Source organism: Oncorhynchus masou, unplaced genomic scaffold (assembly GCF_036934945.1).
Source record: "Oncorhynchus masou masou isolate Uvic2021 unplaced genomic scaffold, UVic_Omas_1.1 unplaced_scaffold_29___fragment_2___debris, whole genome shotgun sequence".
In the NCBI taxonomy this organism is placed as follows: Eukaryota; Metazoa; Chordata; class Actinopteri; order Salmoniformes; family Salmonidae; genus Oncorhynchus; species Oncorhynchus masou.
Window position 1 is genome coordinate 54982 of NW_027016548.1, and position 26605 is coordinate 81586.

The 26605-nt window shown below is 43.0% G+C and overlaps 1 protein-coding gene and 1 non-coding gene across 3 annotated transcripts; one reads left to right on the forward strand and one right to left on the reverse strand.

The window, feature by feature from the left end:
• Positions 1 to 7989: 7989 nt before the first annotated feature.
• On the reverse strand, positions 7990 to 8061 carry trnay-gua (transfer RNA tyrosine (anticodon GUA)). Its single transcript has one exon. It is a non-coding gene; the product is annotated as a tRNA-Tyr (tRNA).
• A 1966-nt stretch (positions 8062 to 10027) lies between these two features.
• On the forward strand, positions 10028 to 26605 carry LOC135538734 (plexin domain-containing protein 1-like). Of its 2 annotated transcripts, XM_064964644.1 has the most exons (14): positions 10119 to 10201; positions 19996 to 20309; positions 23071 to 23222; positions 23762 to 23905; positions 24020 to 24089; positions 24276 to 24398; positions 24490 to 24608; positions 24746 to 24845; positions 24954 to 25046; positions 25205 to 25286; positions 25368 to 25428; positions 25547 to 25673; positions 26076 to 26233; positions 26337 to 26605. In XM_064964644.1, the coding sequence occupies exons 2-14, from the start codon at positions 20093 to 20095 to the stop codon at positions 26454 to 26456; spliced, it is 1566 nt and encodes a 521-aa protein (XP_064820716.1). In that variant the 5' UTR covers positions 10119 to 10201; positions 19996 to 20092; the 3' UTR covers positions 26457 to 26605. The 2 variants fall into 2 exon arrangements, with proteins under 2 accessions (XP_064820717.1, XP_064820716.1); XM_064964645.1 differs by lacking the exon at positions 19996 to 20309 and having other exon boundaries at positions 10028 to 10201.

The following is a 26605-nucleotide window of genomic DNA, read 5'->3' on the forward strand; positions in this document are numbered from 1 at the left end:
TATTTGATATAGGCTATCAAGGGGGGAAAGAACGTTAGTGTGTCTTTGTATCTTTTTGTCAGTAACAACATCAGTCGGTTCTCATGCATGCCCAGTGATATATATATATATTTTTTTATGAACATGCGTGCACCCTAAACACATTAGATAAAAAATATGGGTTTGGTCACCGTTGTAAACCTCAGATAGTAAAACTCTAGTCCTGTTGTGCATTTCATTCGTGCATTTGCCATAAAACGACAACAACAACAACCACTCACATGACATATTTCGACCAGTTTAAGTTCATTTCGATGAGCAGTTTATGGTGTGTATAGGGTACGCCTTGATGAGACAATTAAGGGTGCCGAGTGTTGTTAAAATCGTGACCGCGGAAACCAAACAATGTGCGAAAAGGCCTGTTGGGAAGACAATGAAAAAAAAACAGCTCTGCAGGCCATTTTACACCCCAGCCACTTGAAATGATATTGAGGTTTATTTGCATCACGACAAGGACATTGCGTGCCTCAGAATTTCAAAAGTAAATCTGGTGGTGATAAAAACGTGTGAATGACTAGAGAACGACTCTGACTTCAATACAATAGGCCTGCAATACAATGAATGACCTTCCATCAGGTATGTCTCAAACACTTCCTCAACAAGGGATGTGAAATAACGGGTATCATTTTAACAGCTAGTTAGTTCTAAGTGAAAGATAATCCTATGGGTTATACCATGTATAATAAATATAGGCCTAATAGTATGACGGCAACAATATCTGACAGTAATAAACCTAACCATTTCACAGTAACAGTTATGATCAGGTAACATGTTTTAGACTACCAGCTGATACTATGAGCTCCCATTGCTATTGTCTTTTAAATTGTGTCTTGTACTTAAGATTGTCCACTGTGTGTTCCCCGAATACTTATGTAACTACTTTAACTTGTTCAGGGATAACCACAACTATTCCACTAAAAGGAGCAGTGGTGTAAAGTGCTTAAGTAAAAAATACTTTAAAGTACTACTTAAGTAGTTTTGGGGATATCTGTACTTTACTTTTTCTATTTTTGACAACTTTCACTTTTACTTCACTACGTTCCTAAAGAAAATTATGTACTTTTTACTCCATACATTTTCCCTGACACCCAAAAGTACTCCTTACATGTTGAATGCTTAGCAGGACAGGAAAATTGTCCAATTCACACACATATGCCTAATTTGTAATGATGTCTAAGTGTTGAAGTGTACCCCTGGCTATCTGTAAAAATACTAATTAAAACAATGGCGCCATCTGGTTTTCTTTATATAAGAAATGAGAAATTATTATACTTTTACTTTTGATACTTAAGTATATTTTAACAATTACATTTACTTTTGATACTTAAGTATATTTACAACCAAATCGTTTTAGACTTTTAATCAAGTAGTGTTTTACTGGGTGACTTTCACTTTTACTTGAGTAAATTTCTATGAAGGTATCTTTACTTTTACTCAAGAATGACAATTGGGTACTTTTTCCACCATTGAGATGGAGTGAAACCAAAGTTGTTCCTTTCGGATTTAAGAGCGGTATGGGGAAAGAAACATTTTTGGAATAGTTGGGTTTCTGTCATTATTTGGATTAGTCTTCCAAAGAACTTGAAATTAATAACCATATTTTTTCTCACAAAAAATGGCTAAATAGTAGCATGTCTACAGTATGTGGGTAAGAATTAAATTGCCCCATCTACTGGACAGGTTGTGGTACTACTTATACATTGTCATAAGGAAACAAAGATGAGTAAAATACTTGAATCAAGGTACTATGTGGGTGAGAAGAAAATGCCCCGGGTTAGTATATGGGCTGACTTTTGGTGCCTATCGTGTATCATATTGTGATTGTCTTGTATATATTAGGGATTGCTTCAAATAAAATGTTATTGTAACGTAACAACATTTTAAAAACACACCTCGAACGCTTATTGTTGTATATATAAGGGGTAAATGAGACGAGGGCGATTAACCAGTCCATGGTTCTGTTTGTCTATGGCAGGGATGGGCAACTTTGATGGGGGAGGGGGCAACAAAACAAATCGGAACTCATCACGAGCCACCCGAACCACGGCCTGTTCACCCCAGTACCATCTGAAAGGCAAAGACAGTACAGGTGCATTAAAGCTGGGACCGAGAGACTGATAAACAGCTTCTATCTCCAGGCTATCAGACTGTTAAACAGTTATCACTAGCCGGCCTCCGCCCAGTACCCTGCCCTGAACCTTAGACACTGTCCCTAGCCGGCCTCCGCCCAGTACCCTGCCCTGAACCTTAGACACTGTCCCTAGCCGGCCTCCGCCCAGTACCCTGCCCTGAACCTTAGACAGTCCCTAGCCGGCCTCCGCCCAGTACCCTGCCCTGAACCTTAGACACTGTCCCTAGCCGGCCTCCGCCCAGTACCCTGCCCTGAACCTTAGACACAGTCCCTAGCCGGCCTCCGCCCAGTACCCTGCCCTGAACCTTAGACACTGTCCCTAGCCGGCCTCCGCCCAGTACCCTGCCCTGAACCTTAGACACAGTCCCTAGCCAGCTGCCAACCAGCACTCTACACGACACCTGTACATGCAGTTGAAGTCGGAAGTTTACATACACTTAGGTTGGAGTCATTAAAACTCGTTTTTCAACCACTCCACACATTTCTTGTTTACAAACTATAGTTTTGGCAAGTCGGTTATGACATCTACTTTGTGCATGACACAAGTCATTTTTCCAAGAATTGTTTACAGACAGATTATTTCACTTATAATTCAGTGTATCACAATTCCAGTGGGTCAGAAGTTTACATACACTAAGTTGCCTGTGCTTTTAAACAGCTTGGAAAATTCCATAAAATGATGTCATGGCTTTAGAAGCTTCTGATAGGCTAATTGACATCATTTGAGTCAATTGGAGGTGTACCTGTGGATGTATTTCAAGGCCTACCTTCAAACTCAGTGCCTCTTTGCTTGACATCATGGGAAAATCAAAAGGAATCAGGCAAGACCTGGTCTGGTCTGGTTCAGTCTGGTTCATCCTTGGGAGCAATTTCCAAACGCCTGAAGGTACCACGTTCATCTGTACAAACAATAGTACGCAAGTATAAACACCGTGAGACCACGCAGCCGTCATACCACTCAGGAAGGAGACGTGTTCTGTCTCCTAGAGATGAACGTATTTTGGTGCAAAAAGTGCAAATCAATCCCAGAACAACAGCAAAGGACCATGTGAAGATGCTGGAGGAAACAGGTATCTATACCCACAGTAAAATGAGTCCTATATCAACATAACCTCCATAAAAAAGCCAGACTACGGTTTGCAACTGCACATGGGGAAGTACGAAGATTGTACTTTTGGAGAAATGTCCTGTGGTCTGATTAAACAAATATAGAACTGTTTGGCCATAATGACCATCATTATGTTTGGAGGGAAAAGGGGGAGACCTGCAAGCCAAATAACACAATCCCAACAGTGAAGCACAGGGGTGGCAGCATCATGTTGTTGAGGTGCTTTGCTGCAGGAGGGACTGGTGCACTTCACAAAATAGATGGCGTCATGAGGAAGGGAAAATTATGTGGATATATTGAAGCAACATCTCAAGACATCAGTCAGGAAGTTAAAGCTTGGTCGCAAATGGGTCTTCCAAATGGACAATGACCCCAAGCATACTTCCAAAGTTGTGGTAAAATGGCTTAAGGACAACAAAGTCAAGGTTTTGGAGTGGTCATCACAAAGCCCTGACCTCAATCTTATAGAACATTTGAAAAACTGAAAAAGCATGTGCGAGCAAGGAGGCCTACAAACCTGACTCAGTTACACCAGCTCTGTCAGGAGGAATGGGCCAAAATTCACCCATCCTATTGTGGGAAGCATGTGGAAGGCTATCCGAAACGTTTGACCCAAGTTAAACAATTTAAAGGCAATGCTACCAAATACTAATTGAGTGTATGTAAACTTCTGACCCACTGGGAATGTGATGAAAGAAATAAAATATGAAAGAAATCATTCTCTCTACTCTTATTCTGACTTTTCACATTCTTAAAATAAAGTGGTGATCCTAACTGACCTAAGATTATGCTTCTTATGTAAGCCTTTCCTACGCACCTCTCAGTAGTTGGTATTCAGACTTACCTTCTGAAGGTGCGTAAGGGCTTTTTGCAGGCGTGGTTCCCCTTAAATGTAGTTGAAACGCTGAAACCCTCTAACTTCCGAGCCAACAGATTTTCTCGTTGAGTTTTCATTTAAACAGGGTTTCCAGTACATTTACCTTAAACCCAAAATACAGTGGTCCTTTCAGTTTGAAGTTTAATGACAGACTCAATACAATATATCCAGCGAACAGGTTCAGAATATTAGGGATCAATGAAAGAAAAACATCTAAATATATGCATATTCATCTGTTGTTTCAGCACCAATTGGTGGACTTAAAATTACTCTGTCTTCACTGACATTTTCAACCTCTCCCTGACCCAGTCTGTAATACCTAGATGTTTCAAGCAGACCACCATAGTCCCTGTGCCCAAGAACATCAAGGTAACTTGTCTAAATGACTGCTGCCTGTAGCACTCACATTTGTAGCCATGAAATGCTTTGAAAGTCTGGCCATGGCTCACATCAACCTCATCATCCCAGAAACCCTGAACGCACTCCAATTCACATACCGCCCAAACAGATCCACAGATGACTCAATCTCTATTGCACTCCACACTGCCCTTTCCCATCTGGACAAAAGGAACACCTACAGCTCAGCATTCAACGCCGTAGTGCCCACAAAGCTCGTCACTATGCTAACATGCTGATCATCACTATGCTAATGTGACGCATGCGCGAGCGTTGCAAAATAAATGTACACATACATGGTATTCAATCATTGCACCCACACTGCTCGCACGCATCAATGAGCGTCTGCGTAGCCAGGTGCTAAAATAGAACTTGGTTCTATTTGTGACGCTCGACGCACTGCAAGTCCTGCCTCTCCCATCTCCTCATTGGTTTTTAGGAGAATATACCCACGTGCCATCACCTCATTGGCTTTTAAGAGCATAGAGCACCTGGGTGATTGAAAGATGAACTGAGGCCCACGCTCCAGTCCAGTCGGTTGTGGTAATGCACCTTAAAGTTGGTTGCCAACCGCCATACAAAGTCCAAAGTAGAAGAAGAAGCCTCAAGGAGAAGAGATTACTTGCAAACAAACGTTTATACTTTTATCTGTGGATTAATTGTCAGAGTAGAGGACCTTATGCATTTCAGGTAAAATAACAACGTAATGTTTATATCCCAGGACAAATTAGCGAGCAAAAGCTAGCTAGCTAAATTGCCATAAATGTTTAATGCTTTTCAACCTGTCCCCAAATGAATATAGTTGGTTCAGAGTTTGTTTTTATATTTCAACCTGCATGTCCTGATCGCATCTGATGTGGAGGGGATAAAATCAACATGCGTGTGATGGCGCATGCGGTCTGGTCAGCATGTTAAGTCCCTGGGACTGAACACCTCCCTCTGCAACTGGATCCTGAACTTCCTGATGGGCCACCCCCCAGGTGGTGAGGGTAGGCAACAACATATTCGCCACGATGACCCTCAACACGGGGGCCCCTCAGGGGTGCGTGCTTGGTACCCTCCTGTACTCCCTGTTCACCCACGACTGTGTGGTGGTGCATGGCTACAACACCATCATCAAGTTTGCCGATGACACAACAGTGGTAGGCCTGATCACCGACGACAATGAGACAGCCTATAGGGAGGAGGTCAGAGACCTGGCAGTGTGGTGCCAGGACAACAACCTCTACCTCAATGTGGGCAAGAAAAATGCGCTTATCATGGACTACAGGAAATGGAGGGCTGGACACGCCCCCATTCACATCGACAGGGCTGTAGTGGAGCAGTTTGAGAGCTTCAAGTTCCTCTGTGTCCACACCGCTAATGACCTATCATGGTCCAAACACACCAACACAGTCGTGAGGAGGGCACGACAATTTCTCTTCTCCCTCAGGAGGCTGAAAAGATTTGGCGTGGGCCCGCAGATACTCAAAAGGTTCCACAATTGTGCCATTGAGAGCATCTTGACTGGCTGCATCACCTCTTGGTATGGCAATTGCTCGGCATCGGACTGCAAGGAGCTACAGAGGGTACATCACTGGGGCTGGACTCCCTGCCATCCAGGACCTTTATAGCAAGGACCTAAAAATGGTCAAAGACACCAGCCACCCAAGTCATAGACAGTTCTCTCTGCTGTCGCACGGCAAGCTGTAATGGAGCACTAAGTCTAGGACCAAAATGCTCCTGAACATCTACCCCCAAGCCATAAGACTGATAAATAGTTAACCAAATAGCTAACCGGACTATCTGCATTGACTATTTTTGCACTCTTTTTGACTTTATGCACACACGTAACTCTACCCACACAGTTCAACACATACACTCACTCATACACACACTTCCACACTCTTCACATATGCTGCTGCTGCTACTGTCTTATCTTTTCTGTTGCCGAGTCACTTTACCTCTACAGTATATGTACATCGAACTCAATTTCCTCGTACCCTTGCACATCAACTCGGTACTGGTACCCCATGTACATAGCCAAGCTATCATTGTTCATTGTGTATTTATTCCAAGTTACAATGTTTTATCTATTATAATTTGTTTTTGTTGATCGTATCCTGCATTGTTTTGAAGGTGCCCTTAAGTAAGTATTTCACTGTTAGTCTACACCTGTTGTTTACGAAGCATGAATAGATTTGATCTTATTTAGGGGTTAGAAAAGTATTTATGAATCATAAAAACTGGTTTGGAGAGCCTTTACACACGAAGGAAAGAACAAGGTGGTTTGATTCCTTCAGAAAATTGGCGCATTCAGTTCTTAAACCGATGGTGGTAATGTTGAAAAATGATTGTACGTATAATTATAATAGTGAGAATAGTGTACAATATACCCTCGTCTATTGCCTGCACTAACCGTGGAATTGTGTGATGACACGGCCAAGTATTGAGCCATGCGTCCGGTTCAAACTGTTGTGGCTTGGCCGGCGCTCAGCTCCAGAACGATTGAATTAGTTTACATGTCATTTAAAAATATATATATTATCAGCTGTTACTAATGATCCTCAGCAACAACCACATGGCCGTGACGGCGCTTACAGAGGAAGAAGATGAGGGTAAACGAAACAATGTAATTAAATAGAATGATAATGTCGGCTATACCAACTGAAGAGAACCAACAGTAAATCGTTGTTATTAGGCCTACTCACGGTCAATACTGATGGTGGCTAATATTTAACATGATATAAATAGGAAACAGGGTTAGCCTATAATTAAGACATTCGAGAGTACCCATCCCTGCAAGTTACAATAAAATGCTGTATAATTAAAATTCTGCATAACGGCACGGCATTTCATAAACTTTACTGTGGGAAAGTTGATATGCTTCAGTTTGCTGCCATGTGACTGGCTCAACATTTGTCTCTCGCGATAATAAGGCAAAAATATATCTGTATCTATTTATATTTACAATTCCCTTCACCAAACGGATTACTAATTTACCTAACTGTTATCAACGGCTCTTATCAAGTTGTAAATTGCAGTGCATGATGAATGGTGTTACTGTATGTCTATCAGAAAAAATAAAGCAGATGCTTTTTCAACTTGGAACCGCTAGGTTCTCTAGACCTTATTCATGGTGTCATTCTGCGCAAAAATGGTGGCATTATTAGGGAATTAAGTCAAGGTCAGAATCCAGACATTTGTAGACAGATTTTCACCACACCATTTATTTGATCTCCACCCAAAAGAAATAGCAAGTGAATAGCATGCTATTCTCAAACTCAGAATATACGTAGAGGGAGAACTACTGAAAGGGAATTAGACTCCATTTTCGTTTCGGAATCAGGCCCTTGTTTATCTCGGCCTTACCTACCCAGTTAGTCAACTTTCACGATTCACCAACCCACCATTGATAACAACTATTAGATATGTGATCAATACGTTACAAAGAAAATGAGGGGGCACCCGGATTTGAACCGGGGACCTCTTGATCTACAGTCAAATGCTCTACCACTGAGCTATACCCCCTGATATAGAACCTAGGCACCAGGGGTCTTCTAGTAAATGTTCTGAGTAGGTGTTTTATAGGTTAGTGCTACTAGAACATTGCTCCACCTCTTGTAATTATTGTAAATTATTGTAATTATAAAGTGTATGTTTTATTTAGTTTTATTTAACCTTTATTGAACTAGGCAAGGTGTGTGTGTGTGTGTGTGTGTGTGTGTGTGTGTGTGTGTGTGTGTGTGTGTGTGTGTGCAGGGTTGGGTAGGATACCTTCTAAATGTAATTTTTTACTAGTTACCTGTCCAGAATTGTTCATCAGTAACGTCACTTTTGGATTACCCACATTTTGTAACATAATCGGATTACTTTCAGTAACACACGCACCGCATCCAGAACTCAGAGCCAATATTTACCCAGCTGGCTGCAGAGCACAGGGGGATCAGATGTACAGACGCATGAAAGATATAAACAGAAACATGTAGAGAGAGAGACTGGGTCCCAGGGAGAGAGAGAGAAAAAGAGAGGAGGCGGGTTAAAAAAAAAGGGAACGAGGAAGATGGAGAGAGATAGAGAGCTGTGTTAAATGAGAGGGAAAGAGTACAGAACTGAGAGGGTGTTTGTAGTACAGGAGAGGAGCTGAATATGATAAATAGTTTGGGTTGAAATGAGTGACACTGGGACAGCAGGACATTCTTCTGAAGTTTGTATTTTAACATCCAGATCTAATATGTTATTGACCTCTTTGAATCTGACTGACTCGTGGAAAAGCCTGAACGCAAACTGTCCACAGTATAATGTGAGTCATTTACAATTCAAGTCTTTACCTCTATTAATGTTGTAATTCCCCAGATGACCAGTAGAGACCAGTGTAAGCAAATGAAATCGTGGGAGCTTATTCAGAACATGCTTATAGAAATTTGTTTACAGTAAAACCGAGATGTATCTTTTCATTGTGCAAGAGAATACTCAGTTCTCTTGTAACATTTCAATGTTCAATGACATTCTGAGTATCATGCCCTACTAAAATATGTCCCGAGCCCTAGTATGTAGGCTACATTTTCCAGGAGTGAATCTCGTAAAAGCTCAACTGTCATTTCCTCACCAGCGTTCTCTAGCCTGATTCTTCGATGTGGAACTGATTGTAATACAACGGCTGAGAGAGAAGCGGGGTGATGGTGGAGACGACCACACAGTGCTTGTAAAGCAAAGCTTATTTGAACAGGATAACAGGCAGAGCTGCTAGCGCATGTGCCAGGAAATTAAACCGTAGCCAAACAAAACAAGACATGCCCCTTTCTTTTTCATATGACCCACAAAACATATGCTCAATACTCAGACAATATGGTTGTTCTAATTGACCAAATAAACATTCATACAAGCGGGCATGGAATACCAAAACTAAAGCTCTTATGGACAGTACCTGTAAATGTCTGGTATGGTGGCTGTATGGTTAGAAGTGCTGTTAACTGTTCGTTCATCAGTTTATAACCAGAAGGTCAAATGGACAGATTCGGTGAAGAGATTGTAGTGTTTTTACTGCATTCATTTAGTTCTCTACAGCAGCCATGTCTGAACACAGAGAGAGACTATATCATTGTCCAGGGCTAGGAGATGCCATGGCATGCGTGTACTCCTCTACTCTTGAGCGCACCAAAGAGATAAGAGAGAGGGCTCCACTGTGATTCCAGATGATTTCACTAGCATCCCAGTCAAAATATGGAGGGAGAGAGACAGAACGTGGGGCACATCAAAGCAAAGAGGATGGATAGAAAACATGAGAGAGGCAGGACATGCAGAGAGAGAGAGAGAGAGAGAGAGAGAGAGAGAGAGAGAACACTTTCATCTCCTCAGCTGCTACTCCTTATCATCCCTCTGGCTTTGTAATCACCATGGCAACGGAAGGACAGCTTTAAGAGGGTGTCATAGAGGGAGAGAGAGTGTGTAAGGGGAGAGAGCATGTGAGGGAGGGAGGGAGAGGGAGCTACAGGGTGACTGGGACCAGGAGAAACCATGTAGTTGAAAGAGAAGAGAGGGAGAAGAAGGAAGAGTGAGAGGGAAAGAGCTGTGTTTTTGTTGTTGCTAAACAACATGTGTCTCAGTGCCTTGCTACTCATCTGTCTCTCCCAGGCAGAGTTGGGGAGAGTTTGGGCTCAAGAACAAACAGGTAAGCTTTTCTTTCTCCCCTACCTCTCCTGTGTTTTCCATCCTGATTCTCTTTTCTCACTGTACTTCATCACCTTTTTTCACCTGTTGTCTCCTCCCTCCTCATGTCCCCCCCATGGATCACTCTCTCCATTACACTGGAGGTTGGTCTCACCTAAATTGGGGAGGACGGGCTTGTCGTAATGGCTGGAGTGGAGTTAGTGGACTGGTATCAAACACATGGTTTCAATGTGTTTGATGCCATTCCATCCGCGCCGTTATTATGAGCTGTCTTCCCTTCAGCAGCTTCCAATGCTTCACACAGCTTCTCTTCAGGTCAATCAGGTGTTGTACTTTCTGCCGTACAATAGTAACCTCATCCAGACTCTTCTCTACTTTTTAAAAAAAAATGCCAGAATCATCCCTTATTTGCATAATATATTACATATACATCTGTCCACCTCTCTCTCTCTCTCATGCTTCCATCCTAACACGTCAGCCACAGCAATTTATGATCACATGGAATAATAACTTTTGTATTTAACATAAGAAAGATGTGTGTGTGTGTCATGGCATTCTCTTTTTTTTTGATATTTCATGGCTTCAATGAACTACGTAGAGATGTCTTTGAAGACTGTTTTTTTTTTACTAATTTACTTATATATGGAAAACGGTGCAGGTTCATGACTGTGTTTGGAAATGGGCAAACCCTTGTACTTTTTGTTTGTGCAGAAAGGTTAGTGACCTAGTTTGCAATGAAAGTGTAACCATAAAGAAACACCATTTTCCAGAATGACTCAGAACAACAACCCACAAAACAGCATTACTTCTGCCTAAAATTAGATTTGGACACGTTTCTCCCTGCCACTCTGCTAGGTCTAAAAGTAGGGCAGTACAGAGTGGGAAAGAAGAGGGGACAAGAGAGTGAGAAAAAAAAACGGTCGAGGAATGTAGGCAAAAAGGTGGTAGCTTGATGAATCATGTTTTTTTTTTTCAATCCAGGTTTTTTTTCATCGAGATAAAAAAAAAAAAAAAAAATTCAAGAGATACCTGGTCCAACAGCATCAGGAGGAACACAGCTTCAGACAAAACAACTTACATACACAAACACAACATTGACCAAAACTGTAGACACACATACCGTACAACAATGACATATTACATGTGTGTTTGTCTGTACGTGTGTTGAAAGTGTATGCATTTCTGAGTGCTTGGAGTGTGACAGGAATGCTGGTAGACCGATGGAGGGGGATGCATCGTGATGAGTTTCTCCTAGCCATATAAAGCCTTTTATTAGAGATTGAGTACTTAGATTTGTCACTACCCGTCCCACCTCTGCACTCCTCTTTCTATGACCTCCTCACTTCTCAATAAATCCTGTAAGCCTTATTAGCCAAATCTCTGCTCCCAAATTCATATTTTATTTCCCTTCACCTAGTACTCTTTGCTGAGTGTATTCCCCTCGTGACCTTTGGTTTGCTCTAATATTCAGATGAGAAAGGAAGATGCATCCCATTCTCCTTCCCTGATACTATCTACCACCTTCAAAACAGCAACAGCTCTTCCCTGATACTATCTACCACCTTCAAAACAGCAACAGCTCTTCCCTGATACTATCTACCACCTTCAAAACAGCAACAGCTCTTCCCTGATACTATCTACCACCTTCAAAACAGCAACAGCTCTTCCCTGATACTATCTACCACCTTCAAAACAGCAACAGCTCTTCCCTGATACTATCTACCACCTTCAAAACAGCAACAGCTCTTCCCTGATACTATCTACCACCTTCAAAACAGCAACAGCTCTTCCCTGATACTATCTACCACCTTCAAAACAGCAACAGCTCTTCCCTGATACTATCTACCACCTTCAAAACAGCAACAGCTCTTCCCTGATACTATCTACCACCTTCAAAACAGCAACAGCTCTTCCCTGATACTATCTACCACCTTCAAAACAGCAACAGCTCTTCCCTGATACTATCTACCACCTTCAAAACAGCAACAGCTCTTCCCTGATACTATCTACCACCTTCAAAACAGCAACAGCTCTTCCCTGATACTATCTACCACCTTCAAAACAGCAACAGCTCTTCCCTGATACTATCTACCACCTTCAAAACAGCAACAGCTCTTCCCTGATACTATCTACCACCTTCAAAACAGCAACAGCCCTTCCCTGATACTATCTACCACCTTCAAAACAGCAACAGCTCTTCCCTGATACTATCTACCACTTTCAAAACAGCAACAGCTCTTCCCTGATACTATCTACCACCTTCAAAACAGCAACAGCTCTTCCCTGATACTATCTACCACTTTCAAAACAGCAACAGCCCTTCCCTGATACTATCTACCACCTTCAAAACAGCAACAGCTCTTCCCTGATACTATCTACCACCTTCAAAACAGCAACAGCCCTTCCCTGATACTATCTACCACCTTCAAAACAGCAACAGCTCTTCCCTGATACTATCTACCACTTTCAAAACAGCAACAGGTCTTCCCTGATACTATCTACCACCTTCAAAACAGCAACAGCTCTTCCCTGATACTATCTACCACCTTCAAAACAGCAACAGCTCTTCCCTGATACTATCTACCACCTTCAAAACAGCAACAGCTCTTCCCTGATACTATCTACCACCTTCAAAACAGCAACAGCTCTTCCCTGATACTATCTACCACCTTCAAAACAGCAACAGCTCTTCCCTGATACTATCTACCACCTTCAAAACAGCAACAGCTCTTCCCTGATACTATCTACCACCTTCAAAACAGCAACAGCTCTTCCCTGATACTATCTACCACCTTCAAAACAGCAACAGCTCTTCCCTGATACTATCTACCACCTTCAAAACAGCAACAGCTCTTCCCTGATACTATCTACCACCTTCAAAACAGCAACAGCCCTTCCCTGATACTATCTACCACCTTCAAAACAGCAACAGGTCTTCCCTGATACTATCTACCACCTTCAAAACAGCAACAGGTCTTCCCTGATACTATCTACCACCTTCAAAACAGCAACAGCTCTTCCCTGATACTATCTACCACCTTCAAAACAGCAACAGCCCTTCCCTGATACTATCTACCACCTTCAAAACATCAACAGCTCTTCACTGAGCTAAATTAATTGCTTTTCGTGTTTTATCTTACACAGAATAAAATGAGATGATTTTATTTTTTACATGCAGTGTAAAAAAAAAGCTGTTTGAAATAGGATCAAGTGGAGCTACCCCTCGAGAGCTATCTGCAGCAGCTAACGCAGATTATGAAAACACAGCTTGAGGGATGAAAATGAATTGTGAGGCTGCTGACCTCAGAGCTTGGCTCTGTTCTTTGTCCTATTGAGAATTTCATTTAACAAACGACTTATGTCTGGTCCAGCCATACTGGGGCCAAGCCTGAACAGAATAAAAATGGAAAGGATAAATCTGGATATACTAAATATCTGTGTGGATGACATCCATAGATGTGATTTCGCTGTCGTGGAGATTTGGATCGGCAACAGCAAGGGTCATTGTGACATCTATACAGACACTTCTGGCAAGTTCCAAGAGAACAGAAGGATCTGTGAAGTAGGGATAGAGAGGCAGGGAGGGAGACAAACAACAAAGTGCAATTCTGCCACTTTCCAACCGCATATTCATTATCTCCAGCAACGTACCAGTGGACACATACGTGTTATCGTCACATTTCTATGATCTGGGGTTAAAGAGATAAGAAGAAAGGTCCTAAAATGTGATTCTCTTTGATCTAGGATTAAAAGAAACAAAATAAAACAGGGATTTTTAAAACCCTCATGACATTTTTCTTCTACAAAGTGTATAAATGCGCCGTTTTGACATATGTAGACAATGCTATTGTTCTGGAAATAATGAAAATGAGGGTGAAGAGTGGTGGAATTGCCCTTCGATTCTTTGTTCGAATTAAAGAAAGTGATTTCTTGCATGACGAGTCGTGATGTTGGCATTGGGGAATAAGACATGGTTCAGCCCTGATCTTCATTGAGATGCCTGACTGAGTTCATTATGGGCTTTGTCTAATCATACAATGAAAACCAGAATTAATTCCTTTACCTCATCCACTGAGAGATTGGGTTTCACCATAACAGAGGAAGTGTGAGGTCATCACTGCTCTCTTGTTTTCATAGAAGAGATCTTGGTGTTTTTTCAGAATAGAAAATCTTGAAAGGCAATGCCATGACCTGGACACAAAGCCTAATAATGACCATACATTACAATAATTCATCATAATAATGTCTGAAAAAAATATATTTAGCAATATTACAAAAACAAAACTATGTTTTTCCCATATTAGATCAAAAGTTCACATTATAATTCAGGTATCGATGATAATTTGCTGTGGGTTTGTAGTTTCAAGTTCTTATTGTCACGTGCACAAGTACAGTGAAATGCCTTTCCTAATGCAGTAATCAATATCATAGCAGTGCTATAAAATAAAGTAGAACAAAAACACACAAGAAATAGAAACAAGAGCACGAGAAAGCAAGTATGCTATATACAGGGTCAGTGTCTATATCATATTTACAACGTGCAGGGATACTGGAGTGATAGAGGTAGATATGTATAGAGGTAAGATGACCAGGCATCAAGATATATGATAAACAGAGTAACAGCAGTGCATATGATCATTGTATGTGAGTGTGTAGTCAATATGAATGTGTGCGTGTTATGTGTGTGAGCAAATGAAGTGCGTGTGCTGGAATGTCAGTGAGTGTGTAGAGTTCTGTGAGTGTGTAGAGTTCTGTGAGTGTGTAGAGTTCTGTTAGTGTGTAGAGTTCTGTGAGTGTGTAGAGTTCTGTGAGTGTGTAGAGTTCTGTTAGTGTGCAGAATTCTGTGAGTGTGCAGAGTTCTGTGAGTGTGTAGAGGAGTTCTGTGAGTGTGCATGGAGACAGTGCAAAACAAAAAGAAGGTACTCATGTTCATATGATCAGCCACATTCAGTTGAGCTGTGGAAGTAATGTGCCACCCGGCTGATCCTGAGCCAGCCCTAGCAGCCTCTCCCATGCAGGAAAGGGTGTGCCCTCTTGCCTCCCGATCTGACTGACCACTCACAGAAACAGTCCTGGAAATATGGGCTGAGTGGTTTCATAGCATCAGGGTGACTTTAGTGCTCAGGCCAGAAGACTGACTGTCTATCTGCCTATGAGCGGTAGCTTAAACTTGACCTTGTTTATGCCTGAGAGAGGGTGGGGGCAGATGACCCTCCTGTTAAATTAGTTTGGCCTCTAGTTCTATCCTTTTGGTCATTTAAAATAGTATTTTAGCATACCTGGGACTCCAATTGTTTTAGACAATTCATATCAAATGAAAGCCTGAGGTCTGTGACTAAGTGACAGTTGCCTCTGATAAAGCAGGCCAGACAGTCTGTGAGCCTTATATTCTAACAGAAGAGGTGTTTATGTTATAATGGTATTCTCACTTGTCATATCCTATTTGTCCTCTGTCATTCCAATACATCAGTGGTTCCCAGACTGTGGGGCCAAGGGGTCGGCGGGGGTCAGTTGGGCTTTCAACTTAACTTTAAAAGTTGTAATAGCAGAACACACCAAATTGGGTAGTGTATTTGCAGTTTTCCTCCTGCAGTGTCAGTCATCGCAGACCTTAGAGAGATATTTATTATAACTTCTCAGAAATGTCCAGATCAACTAGCCCATGTTAGCTAACGTTGTTTAGGTAGATTTTTTTTTTTGCCCATTGATTTTGTTGTAATGTTTGAGTCACTCAGAGACCACTTGAACAAACAGGACATTCGCCAATGATGGAAGGGGGGGGGGGGGGCAGAGTGAAAATGTTTGGGAACCACTGCAATACATGATATATCACCCCCTCACCCCCTGCCTGTTGATTTTTAAAACAGACCTTCTCGAACACCATAGTCACACATGCCTGATTCTTCAAACTTGTTCTGTGTGTTCTCTCTCCCATCTGGGGAAATAACCCTGGATTGTAGTACTGTGCTGAAACTGGGTTCACAAGAGAATTGGAAGTTGTAGCCATAGAAATAGAACGGTCCTATATGTTTCACATCGCCGACCATACCACACCTAATTTCCCCAGAAACACACTGCGGTGCTGGCAAACGCATACGTCTATGAGGAAAGCGTGACAGCAAAGATCCAATTAGACTTTTTAAATTTTATTTTGCAGACCATCCCTGTACTTTACCCCAGAAAGAGCAAGGATACAAAACAAATCTACGACCAAATCTCCCTCGTGACACTACCCACTATCATTGGCCTCTCACACTCTTAGCATTGTAGTTGTCCTTTAGTCCCCCTCCATTTCCTATCTCCCTCTTCACAGCCCCTCTATATACTCCTTATCTCCACTTGAAGCCTCTTGGTGTATTTCATTAGTCTCCCCCTGCTCTGGGTATAATAGTCTGTAGGGTTATTCCATATAATTACTAGCCGTGGTGCTCGTCGGTTTGTTTCTGCTCGCAGTAGGTAGCCTACCAGTTAAGAGAGTTGGGACAGTAACTGAAAAGGTCGCTGGTTCAAATACCCGAGCTGACCAGCTGAAAGAAATGTCCAAGCAGGCAGTAAGTAGCCTACCAGTTAAGAGAGTTGGGACAGTAACTGAAAAGGTCGCTGGTTCAAATACCCGAGCTGACCAGCTGAAAGAAATGTCCAAGCAGGCAGTAAGTAGCCTACCAGTTAAGAGAGTTGGGACAGTAACTGAAAAGGTCGCTGGTTCAAATAACCGAGCTGACCAGCTGAAAGAAATGTCCAAGCAGGCAGTAAGTAAGTAGCCTACCAGTTAAGAGAGTTGGGACAGTAACTGAAAAGGTCGCTGGTTCAAATAACCGAGCTGACCAGCTGAAAGAAATGTCCAAGCAGGCAGTAAGTAGCCTACCAGTTAAGAGTGTTGGGACAGTCACTAAACGGTTGCTGGTTCAAATACCCGAGCTGACTAACAAACATATAGTTTGTCTTGACAACGGAGCAGGGCAAAAGCACAAACAGACCTGGGACCAGGCTATAGAATGCATAGGAATTTAACAGTGACGTATAGGATCTATATCAGTTATATACATCCAGTTGGACAGTGCAGAAACAAACATGTACTACACTGCACATTTCATTTGAAATAGACCAGAGTGTACCATGTAGGAATGTCAAGTGATAATGGCGATAAAATAAGACATTTATGATTTACAAATATGATGGAATGATAAACCCCTGGTTTCCTGAGTCTATTTGAGATGGGGGGGGGGGTGAACCTTAGCTGTATGTAAACCCTCTTCACTCCCTTCTCACAACAATCATCCTACGAGGACATGCAAAACACAGTCTGGATGGAAGCGTGGAAGTGACATCTCTTCCTCCACCTCCTGCCCTCCTCTCAGTCTTGTAGACAGGCAGGCTCCTCTTGTCTTGGTGATTAGCCAGTGATTTAAGTACCGATGGCCTTGAGGGTTTTATTCTAGACCACTTAACTTGATCAGAGCTGGCCAACTACAGCCCTGCTCCCTACACCCCTTAGCTCCCTCTACACATTCCACTTGCAGGTTATTTCATAGCTCCCTCTACACATTCCACTTGCAGGTTATTTCAGTGTTTGGTTTAGGTTTCTGTTTATATGCTAAACATAGGCTTCTTTTCAGATGTCAGAAACAAGCCACATGTACAAACTGTTGGCTAGTGTTAGTCAAGCACCAAATTACTTTTACTTAATCAGGTCAAGTCAGTAAGGAACAAATTCTTATTTACAATAACGGCCTACCCTGGGCCAATTGTGCGCAGCCGTATGGGACTCCCAATCACGGCCGGATGTGACACAGCCATCTTCAATTTAGGGTTAAATATACCTAAACATTCTGAAGAGTTAACATGAATGAAGTGATTTGATTCAGTAAGGGCACTGGTAATATACAATTCATGCCTGTGCCAGTCAGGGTTGATTCCACCCAGTTCGTGCAACAAAATCTGGTAACAAAAAAATGCCGTGTTCTGAGTCGTAGTTCTATCACATCCGGTATCCGAAAATAACGAACATCTCGAACCCTCTGCTCTAGTAAGCACATTCAAACGTGAACAGACTGCACATTTAAAAATATTGAAAATGTTTGAGCACGGGCTTTCGACCAGAATCATCATTTAGATCCGCCTGTTGCCCTGCTCAGTTTGATCTGCTCAACAAGTTTTTTTTCCCCAGAGAAAAACACCAGAGCAGCAGAGACGAACTCTTCGCGGCAGCCATACTGACCACGGCATGTTCATGGTGATGCCACTGGGAAAAATGAGCGTCACAGAGTGAATTTCTTTGCTTTTTTGTTTGCCATATGCCTACCGATATTATACTTCCTGTCGTCTACTGAAAGCAAGAGACAAAACAGTAAACATGTAGTACAGGAAAGCGCATAAATGTAGGGTTAGAAGAAAGTCTCCGTTTGAAAAAAAAAACACGTGCGGTGAGATTTATATAGTACGTGTGACGTCATGAACACACCCCATCTTTGAGTAGGACGAAATATTCCAAAAAGTTGCGCAACATTGAAGCTGTCTGGATCAGGCAGGCAGGTTCACCAGAAAAAAACGAATAATGTAATGATGACGCTGATAATAACTGAGATGTACTGTATGATAAAGCAAAATAGTCCAATGCAGATAACAAAAAAAAAAATGTTAGTAAACTCAGCAAAAAAAGAAACGTCCATTTTTCAGGACCCTGTCTTTCAAAGATAGTTCGTAAAAATCCAAATCCAGAGGGTAGGCAATTAAGGTCACAGTTATGAAAACTTAGGACACTAAAGAGGCCTTTCTACTGACTCTGAAAAACACCAAAAGAAAGATGCTCAGGATCCCTGCTAATCTGTGTGAGTGTGCCTTAGGCATGCTGCAAGGAGGCATGGGGACTGCAGATGTGGCCAGGGCAATAAATTGCAATGTCCGTACTGTGAGACGCCTAAGATAGCGCTACAGGGAGAAAGGACAGACAGGCAAACCACGCGTAACAACACCTGCACAGGATTGGTACATCCGAGTGTAACCATGTGAAATGGCTAGCTAGTTAGCGGTGGTGCGCGCTAATAGCGTTTCAATTTGTAACATCACTCGCTTTGAGACATTGAAGTAGTGGTTCCCCTTGCTATGCAAGAGCCTCGGCTTTTGTGGAGCGATGGGTAACAATGCTTTGTGGGTGTCAGTTGTTGATGTGTGCAGAGGGTCCCTGGTTAGAGCCCGGGTTGGGACAAGGGGACGGATTATAGTTATACTCCATACATTGATGCTATTGACCCGGATCACTGGTTGCTGCGGAAAAGGAGGAGGTCAACAGGGGGGTGAGTGTAACCGATGTGAAATGGCTAGCTAGTTAGCGGTGGTGCGCGCTGATAGCGTTTCAATCAGTGACGTCACACGCTTTGAGACCTTGAAGTAGTGGTTCCCCTTGCTCTGCAAGAGCCTCAGCTTTTGTGGAGCGATGGGTAATGATGCTTTGAGGGTGACTGTTGTTTGTGTGCAGAGGGTCCCTGGTTCAAGCCCAGGTTGTGGCGAGGAGAGGGATGGAAGCTATACTGTTACATGAGCATCACACCTGCGGGACAGGTACTGGTTGGCAACAACAACTGCCCAAGTTACACCAGGAACGCACAATCCCTCCATCAGTGCTCAGACCGTCCACAATAGGCTGAGAGAGGCTGGACTGAGGGCTTGTAGGCCTGTTGTAAGGCAGGTCCTCACTAGGCAACAAAGTCGCCTATGGGCACAAACCCACCGTCGCTGGACAAAACAGGACTGGCAAAAAGTGCTCTTCACTAACGAGTCGTGGCTTTGTCTCACCAGGGATGATGGTCGGATATGTGTTTATCGTCGAAGGAATGAGCGTTACACCGAGGCCTGTACTCTGGAGCGGGATCGATTTGGAGGTGGAGGGTCCGTCATGGTCTGGGGCGGTGGGTCACAGCATCATCGGATTGAGCTTGTTGTCATTGCAGGCAATCTCAATGCTGTGCGTTATAGGGAAGACATCCTCCTCCCTCATGTGATACCCTTCCTGCATGCTCATCCTGACATGACCCTCCAGCATGACAATGCCACCAGCCATACTTTTAACGGATGTCGTCTGGAGATAGAGAGGAGGACCAAGGTGCAGCGTGGTAAGTGTTCATGTCTTTTTAATAAACAAACTGAACACTGGAACAAAACAATAAACGATGTGAACAAAATGACACAGTACCGTGTGGCCCAAACACTCACACAGAAACAAACACCCACAAACCAAAAGTGAAACCCAGGCTACCTAAGTATGATTCTCAATCAGGGACAACAAAGAACCATACTAGGCCGAACTCAAAAACCAACGTAGAAAAACAAACATAGACTGCCCACCCCAACTCCCTGACCATACTAAAACAAAGACAAAAACAAAGGAACTAAGGACAGAACGTGACAATACTGCTCATTCTGTGCGTGATTTCCTGCAAGACAGGAATGTCAGTGTTCTGCCATGGCCAGCGAAGAGCCTGGATCTCAATCCCATTGAGCACGTCTGGGACCTGTTGGATCGGAGGGTGAGGGCTAGGGCCATTCCTTCCATAAATATTCGGGATCTTGTAGGTGCCTTGGTGGAAGAGTGGGGTAACACCTCACAGCAAGAACTGGCAAATCTGGTGCAGTCCATGAGGAGGAGATGCACTGCATTACTTAATATAGCTGGTGGCCACAGCAGATACTGACTGTCCATTTTGATTTTGACCCCCCCTTTGTTCAGGGACACATTATTCCATTTGTGTTAGTCACGTGTCTGTGGAACTTGTTCAGTTTATGTGTCAGTTGTTGAATCTTGTTATGTTCATACAAATATTTACACGTGTTAAGTTTGCTGAAAATAAACGCAGTTGACAGTGAGAGGGCGTTTCTTTTTTTTACCGAGCCTATTTAAAGTTGACCTTGCTACATGTTTTTTTTCTGAAGGCTGAGGAATGGGCCTAGAAAATGTAACCACTCTCAAATTCATAGTCAGAGCTATGGATGCAAGGACTGTCCATCCATGATATCAAAAGTATAGTTGTAACTATGTTTTGAGACTATACAGTGTTGGAGTAAAACACGCTTGTATGTTAGGTTCTGATGGGGTACAACAGTTGAACTATACTCTTGAGGTATTTATAAGTTATATTCTTCAGGATATAATGGCTATATATCATTCATTTGTCCATGGATTTATGTAGCAACTAAGGATTCTAGCTGCAAAGGTATAGTTCACTCAAAACCTATATTTTAGTATTTTGGTCATTAGTGCAATGAATACAATACCCCAAAAACGTCAGCAGTCAAGTTTTATACAACGTTATCTCGCAACTGTATTCTATACAGAAGTGCACTATAAAAGATAGAATGCACGTGCAATGCTCTGTGCACATAAAACACAACACTGCTGACATAAACGAGAAGGCTTGGATGTTTCAAACATTGCTAGCCAGCATCTTTATGACACTGGATGGCGAAAGGCCAGCAGAATTAGCAATGGAATGTAGCTAGCATAGACAACAACATCCCCAGCGCCACACATTGACAACCTCTCCAGCACCACTCATGTCAAACACCTCCTGACTTAGCTAGATGAACTGGCAACTAACCATTTCAATAACTCACAAGCAATTGCCATGCAGGGCCAGAATAAACAAACAAAAACAAAAATGACAGCAACTGCACTGCACTGAGAAGTGTCCCAAACTGAACAAAAACACTCCCATTGTGGCCTCAAGCAGAGTGCCGTGGGGACGTGTGTTATCTGATAACAACGGAGGTCCTCAGAGATTTGTCCCTCCTAATCCCAGATGATCTCAAATCCACACTGAGTTATTTGTTTGGATAATGTTTTAGCAGAATGTTGTGGAACATATGCTGCATTGTAAGTCGCTTTGGGAACTGCTCACAACTTTGGCTCCAAGAGACAGAACATTGCAGTCCATGGGATATGCAAGACAAGGAGAGGAGGAGGAGGAGAGAAAAGTAAAGTGGCAGACAAACAAGAAATCCCCAAGGCCTTTCAAGTTTGTTGTATTGTGATTAGACTGTGGTCCAGCCATCACACTTTTTAATGTGTGTGTGTGTGCGTGTGTGTGTGTGTGTGTGTGTGTGTGTGTGTGTGCAGGTGCATGCGTGGGTGCATGCAAGTGCAGGTGTAGGAACTCCTGCACCTCTTCAGAGGTTGAAATGCATGTCAGCATTCCCTCATGGCCAGAGATATGTTAATGCTATGTTAACTTTCAGCCCACAATATCCAAACCATTGCATTGAGAAATACACACTCGGTTCAGGGCTATGCAGTAACCTAAAGCCAGTGTTGGGGAGTAGTGAACTACATGTAGTTCAACTAGTAATTTAACTACATTTTGCAGTAGCTTTGTGGTAGTTGAACTCAATTCTAATCTTGGTAGTGGTTTCAGTAGTTAATTACTTTTTTTCTGCCATGGGTGTAGCTAACTACTGAACTACACACTACTTTTTTGCAAAAAGAACATCTGCGTGATGTAGGCAAGAATGTCCTTTCTTTTTTCCGCATTAGACCTGCCTAATTCTCACTTTAAACTGATTTGTGTTAATGTGCTAAATTACACATTCTGTTGACAGAAGAGCGATTTTTCACAAAGTAGTTTTGATGTAGTGAACTACTTTTTAAAAGTAACTTTAGTTAAGTAAACTATATTTTTATTAAGGCTAACTTGGGTGTATCTTCAGTTCTACCAGTTTCTTGGTTAAATATTTTCAGAGAAACATCCCCAACTCTGCCTAAAGCAAATGCCTGATTTGTTTGTAATTTGACCGAGTGTGTTCAAACATGAATCTTCTGACTGACACTGACTTGATCTGTGTCACTGACTTGATCTGTGTCACTGACTGTGTTTTGGACAGAGATGCGGTATCATGTGAATGGACAGCAGCATGAGAAGCCATCACACAGGACTCCCAGAGAGCCGTGGCAGGGTTACGCCAGGGTGGCCAGGGAAGTACTGGGAGGAGGACTGACCATTGACACCCTACCAGACAACATGACACACTTAGTGGTGAGTGGCGCTGCGTCAGTGGTCCAACAACACACTAGTGTGGGCAAGATGCGAGATTCGCTTGTTCTAGTTGTTCCAGTTGTGGTGGTAGAATACTGCTCCCTGCTGGCCTTAGAGAAAACATACCCTCTGCATTAGACTGTAGAGGGGATATTAAAAAGAGTTGAACAACGCAGATCCATCAAATTGCAGTGAATCATTTTTACCTCGCTGCTGAAATTTACAGTCCAAGACATTCAAAGATATCCTAAGGTTTCTAAAAGCATATCCCTTTAGCTTATGTAGTATGCAACCTGCATTCTTTATATTTAGTATCCCTCTCTTGTAATACTACTATGTAATAAACTGGAGACTGGAACTCAATGTAGAGTGTGTGTTTGTTTGTTTGTTTGTTTATGTGGGCCTGCATTCAAATGCTGCTTGTTGCTGTTGTTCATTATAACATCTCCCCTCTGCCCCTTCTCACACCATTATTCCATCTCTCCCATCTCATCCCTCAACTTCTCCTCTTGCACACACCTCTACTGTTTCTATAACAGAAGGACTCTGGTAGGTATTACTCGTGGCGTAGTTTTGGCCCTGATGACCAGCGCACAGATGAACTCTGGGTAGATCTAAACGACCTAGAGCATGGCCAAGTCAGAATGCATGGCATTTTGTCCAACACACACAAACAGGCTGCGGTGAGTCATACACACAGTTACACACACACACACACACACACACACACACACGCGCACGTGCGCGCACGTGCACACGCATCTCATTTCCCTCCCTCTCTCTTCCTCGTATTCCAGAAGGTCGCCCTCTCATTTGACTTCCCCTTCTATGGACATTATTTGAGGCAGATTACCATAGCAACAGGAGGTATATTTCATTATTCTTCCGACACATGGCAAGTTGTTCAAACTCAGATGGAGCCACTTATCATAATGCTTCCTTTCTACTCCCTCCTTGTTACTTACGTTAAGCCTAGAAGGAATGAACTATTGTAACTACCAGTTGCCACTTGCCATGCATCTCCATAGAACCCTGACCTCTGACCTTCCCCAGGGTTTATTTTCATGGGAGAGGTCACACACCGCATGCTGACAGCAACACAGTACATCGCCCCCCTCATGGCCAACTTTGACCCCAGCTTCTCCAAGGAGTCTATTGTGCAGTACCTGGACAATGGTGAGCCATAGAGTAACATTCAGACAGCACTTGTTATTTGACTTTTGACCCTTGGTTGACCTCTGTGTGACCTGTCCTGTACTGACCACAGGTGAGGTGTTTGTGGTGCAGTGGGAGCGGGTGAGACTCCACGGGAGGGAAGCAGAGGGGGCATACACCTTCCAGGCTGCCCTGCACCTCACGGGGACCATCACCTTCAGCTACAGAGATGTGAGTGGGACTTACAACATGCACACTTATGAACCTTGTTCAACACGTCTTTGATTTTAATGTACTCCATCTTAACACAGTCACACTTTTCGGTTTCTCTGTCCATTTTTCTCTACCTGTCAATCTTGCTCTTTCAGATACCTTTGCCAGTGGAGGTGATAAGTTCTGCTGAGCACCAAGTGAAGGCAGGGTTGTCAGATGCATTCATGGTAAACCTGCAATCCCCTCAATCCTCAGGTTAGCACCAAAGGGTTCCCTAACCCTAACCCCCAGTTATCCAGTTTGGCAAATCTTTGATGTCAAAAACTTTTGCTAAAATTATCTGAAATGATATCTCTCACATAGATGCCCAACGTCGGCTCTACGAGTACCATCGGTTGGACATCGATACAACTAAGATCACCAACAACTCTGCCTTTGAGTTCACTGCATTGCCTAGTAAGCATCTAATCTCTATCCCTCATACAGTCCTCTCAGACATTTCATCCTCAATAACCAGTCACAGGCACAGCTTAGTATGATGTTAATGCCAATGCCAATCATGTCGCTGCAGAATCAAAACCCAGGTCTCTCTGTCTCTCCCTCCCTCTGTCCAGCCTGTCTGCAGCATGACAGCTGTGAACTCTGCTTCTCGTCCAACCTAACCTCTGGCTGTACCTGGTGCAACATCCTCCAGAGGTGAGCAGGAGAGGAGTGTAGGTCGCTATCTGAATAAAAGAGTCCTTGTTCCTTTGTGTTTGACATCTGTGTCTGTTTCAGGTGCTCAGACGGAATGGACAGACACCGGCAGGAGTGGCTGGACTACGCCTGTTCAGAAGAGGTAGAATTGGGCAATGTCAATGAACGTTCACATACTTTACATGTACTGTACATCAAATGTAAATCACTGTCTCAGCTTCCTCTGTTAAAACCACAATTCCCATCCATTATATGGACAGGCCAAAGATGTTACATGTGAGGATTATTCCATGGGGAGACCAGGCAGCTCCATTGACCCTTCAGTTCCCTCAGACTCTGAGGTCACCACTCCCCTTGGGCCCCTACTAGAAGGCCCTGCCACGGAGAGTAAGTCAAGTGTGTAAATGAGTGTGCCTGGGAGGGTTTATATCGGAGTATCAAAGTTCAACTGTGCATGCAGCTGCGTTAAACAGAGCTAGAAGGCCCTGCATAGTAATGCCCTAGTGCTCAGTGTCGGTCTTTAGCCGGCGCCTACAGTAATCTGAGTGTTCTTAGAACATGCAAAGAAATTGCACAGAAATGAAGTTCAGGAAAATAACAATGGAAGCAGTTTGATTCCTAACTGCTCAATATTCAAACTGATCCTACATTTGAGCTTCCTCCAGATGACACCAAACGTGTGATTCGACACAATGGTAACGGTTGGTGGATCTGGATGCACTTTGAATTGTGTGTATGGAGCCATGTTTACAGGATCTGGATTGTACATGGTCTCTCTTTCCTGGTTAGACGTGAAGACAGGCCCCCCGAGACAACACGATGGGTCAGCTCACACAGGAGTTCTAGCAGGTGTAGTAGCTGCATTGGTGCTACTGCTGGCTCTGACTCTGCTGGCTCTTTACGTCAACTCTCCTCCTTCTGCTGCTTCACCCCTCTACTTCTTACAGGTTAGTAACACTATCAGGGCTCACATTCAACCAGCTCTGTCCTGTTAAATGTAGACTTCTTAACCTTTTAAAAACAATGATTTTTGTGATCTAATTTCAATAGCGACGCAACAGCTACTGGCCATCCATGACGTTCAGGAAGCAGGGATTCCACTCCAGCTACGCAGAGGTGGAGGTCGAAGGTCATGAGAAGGAGGGAATCATGGAAGCTGGCCAGTGCTGACCGGACTGAGGAGCAACTGGATGATGAGGAGATAAAAATGAGTTTGTAGGAGAGGATGGAGTGAGCTTAGAGCTACACACACATCCCTTACTCCATTACACAAATAATGTTTTTCTGTTCATTCATTTTTCAATAATCACCTCAATATA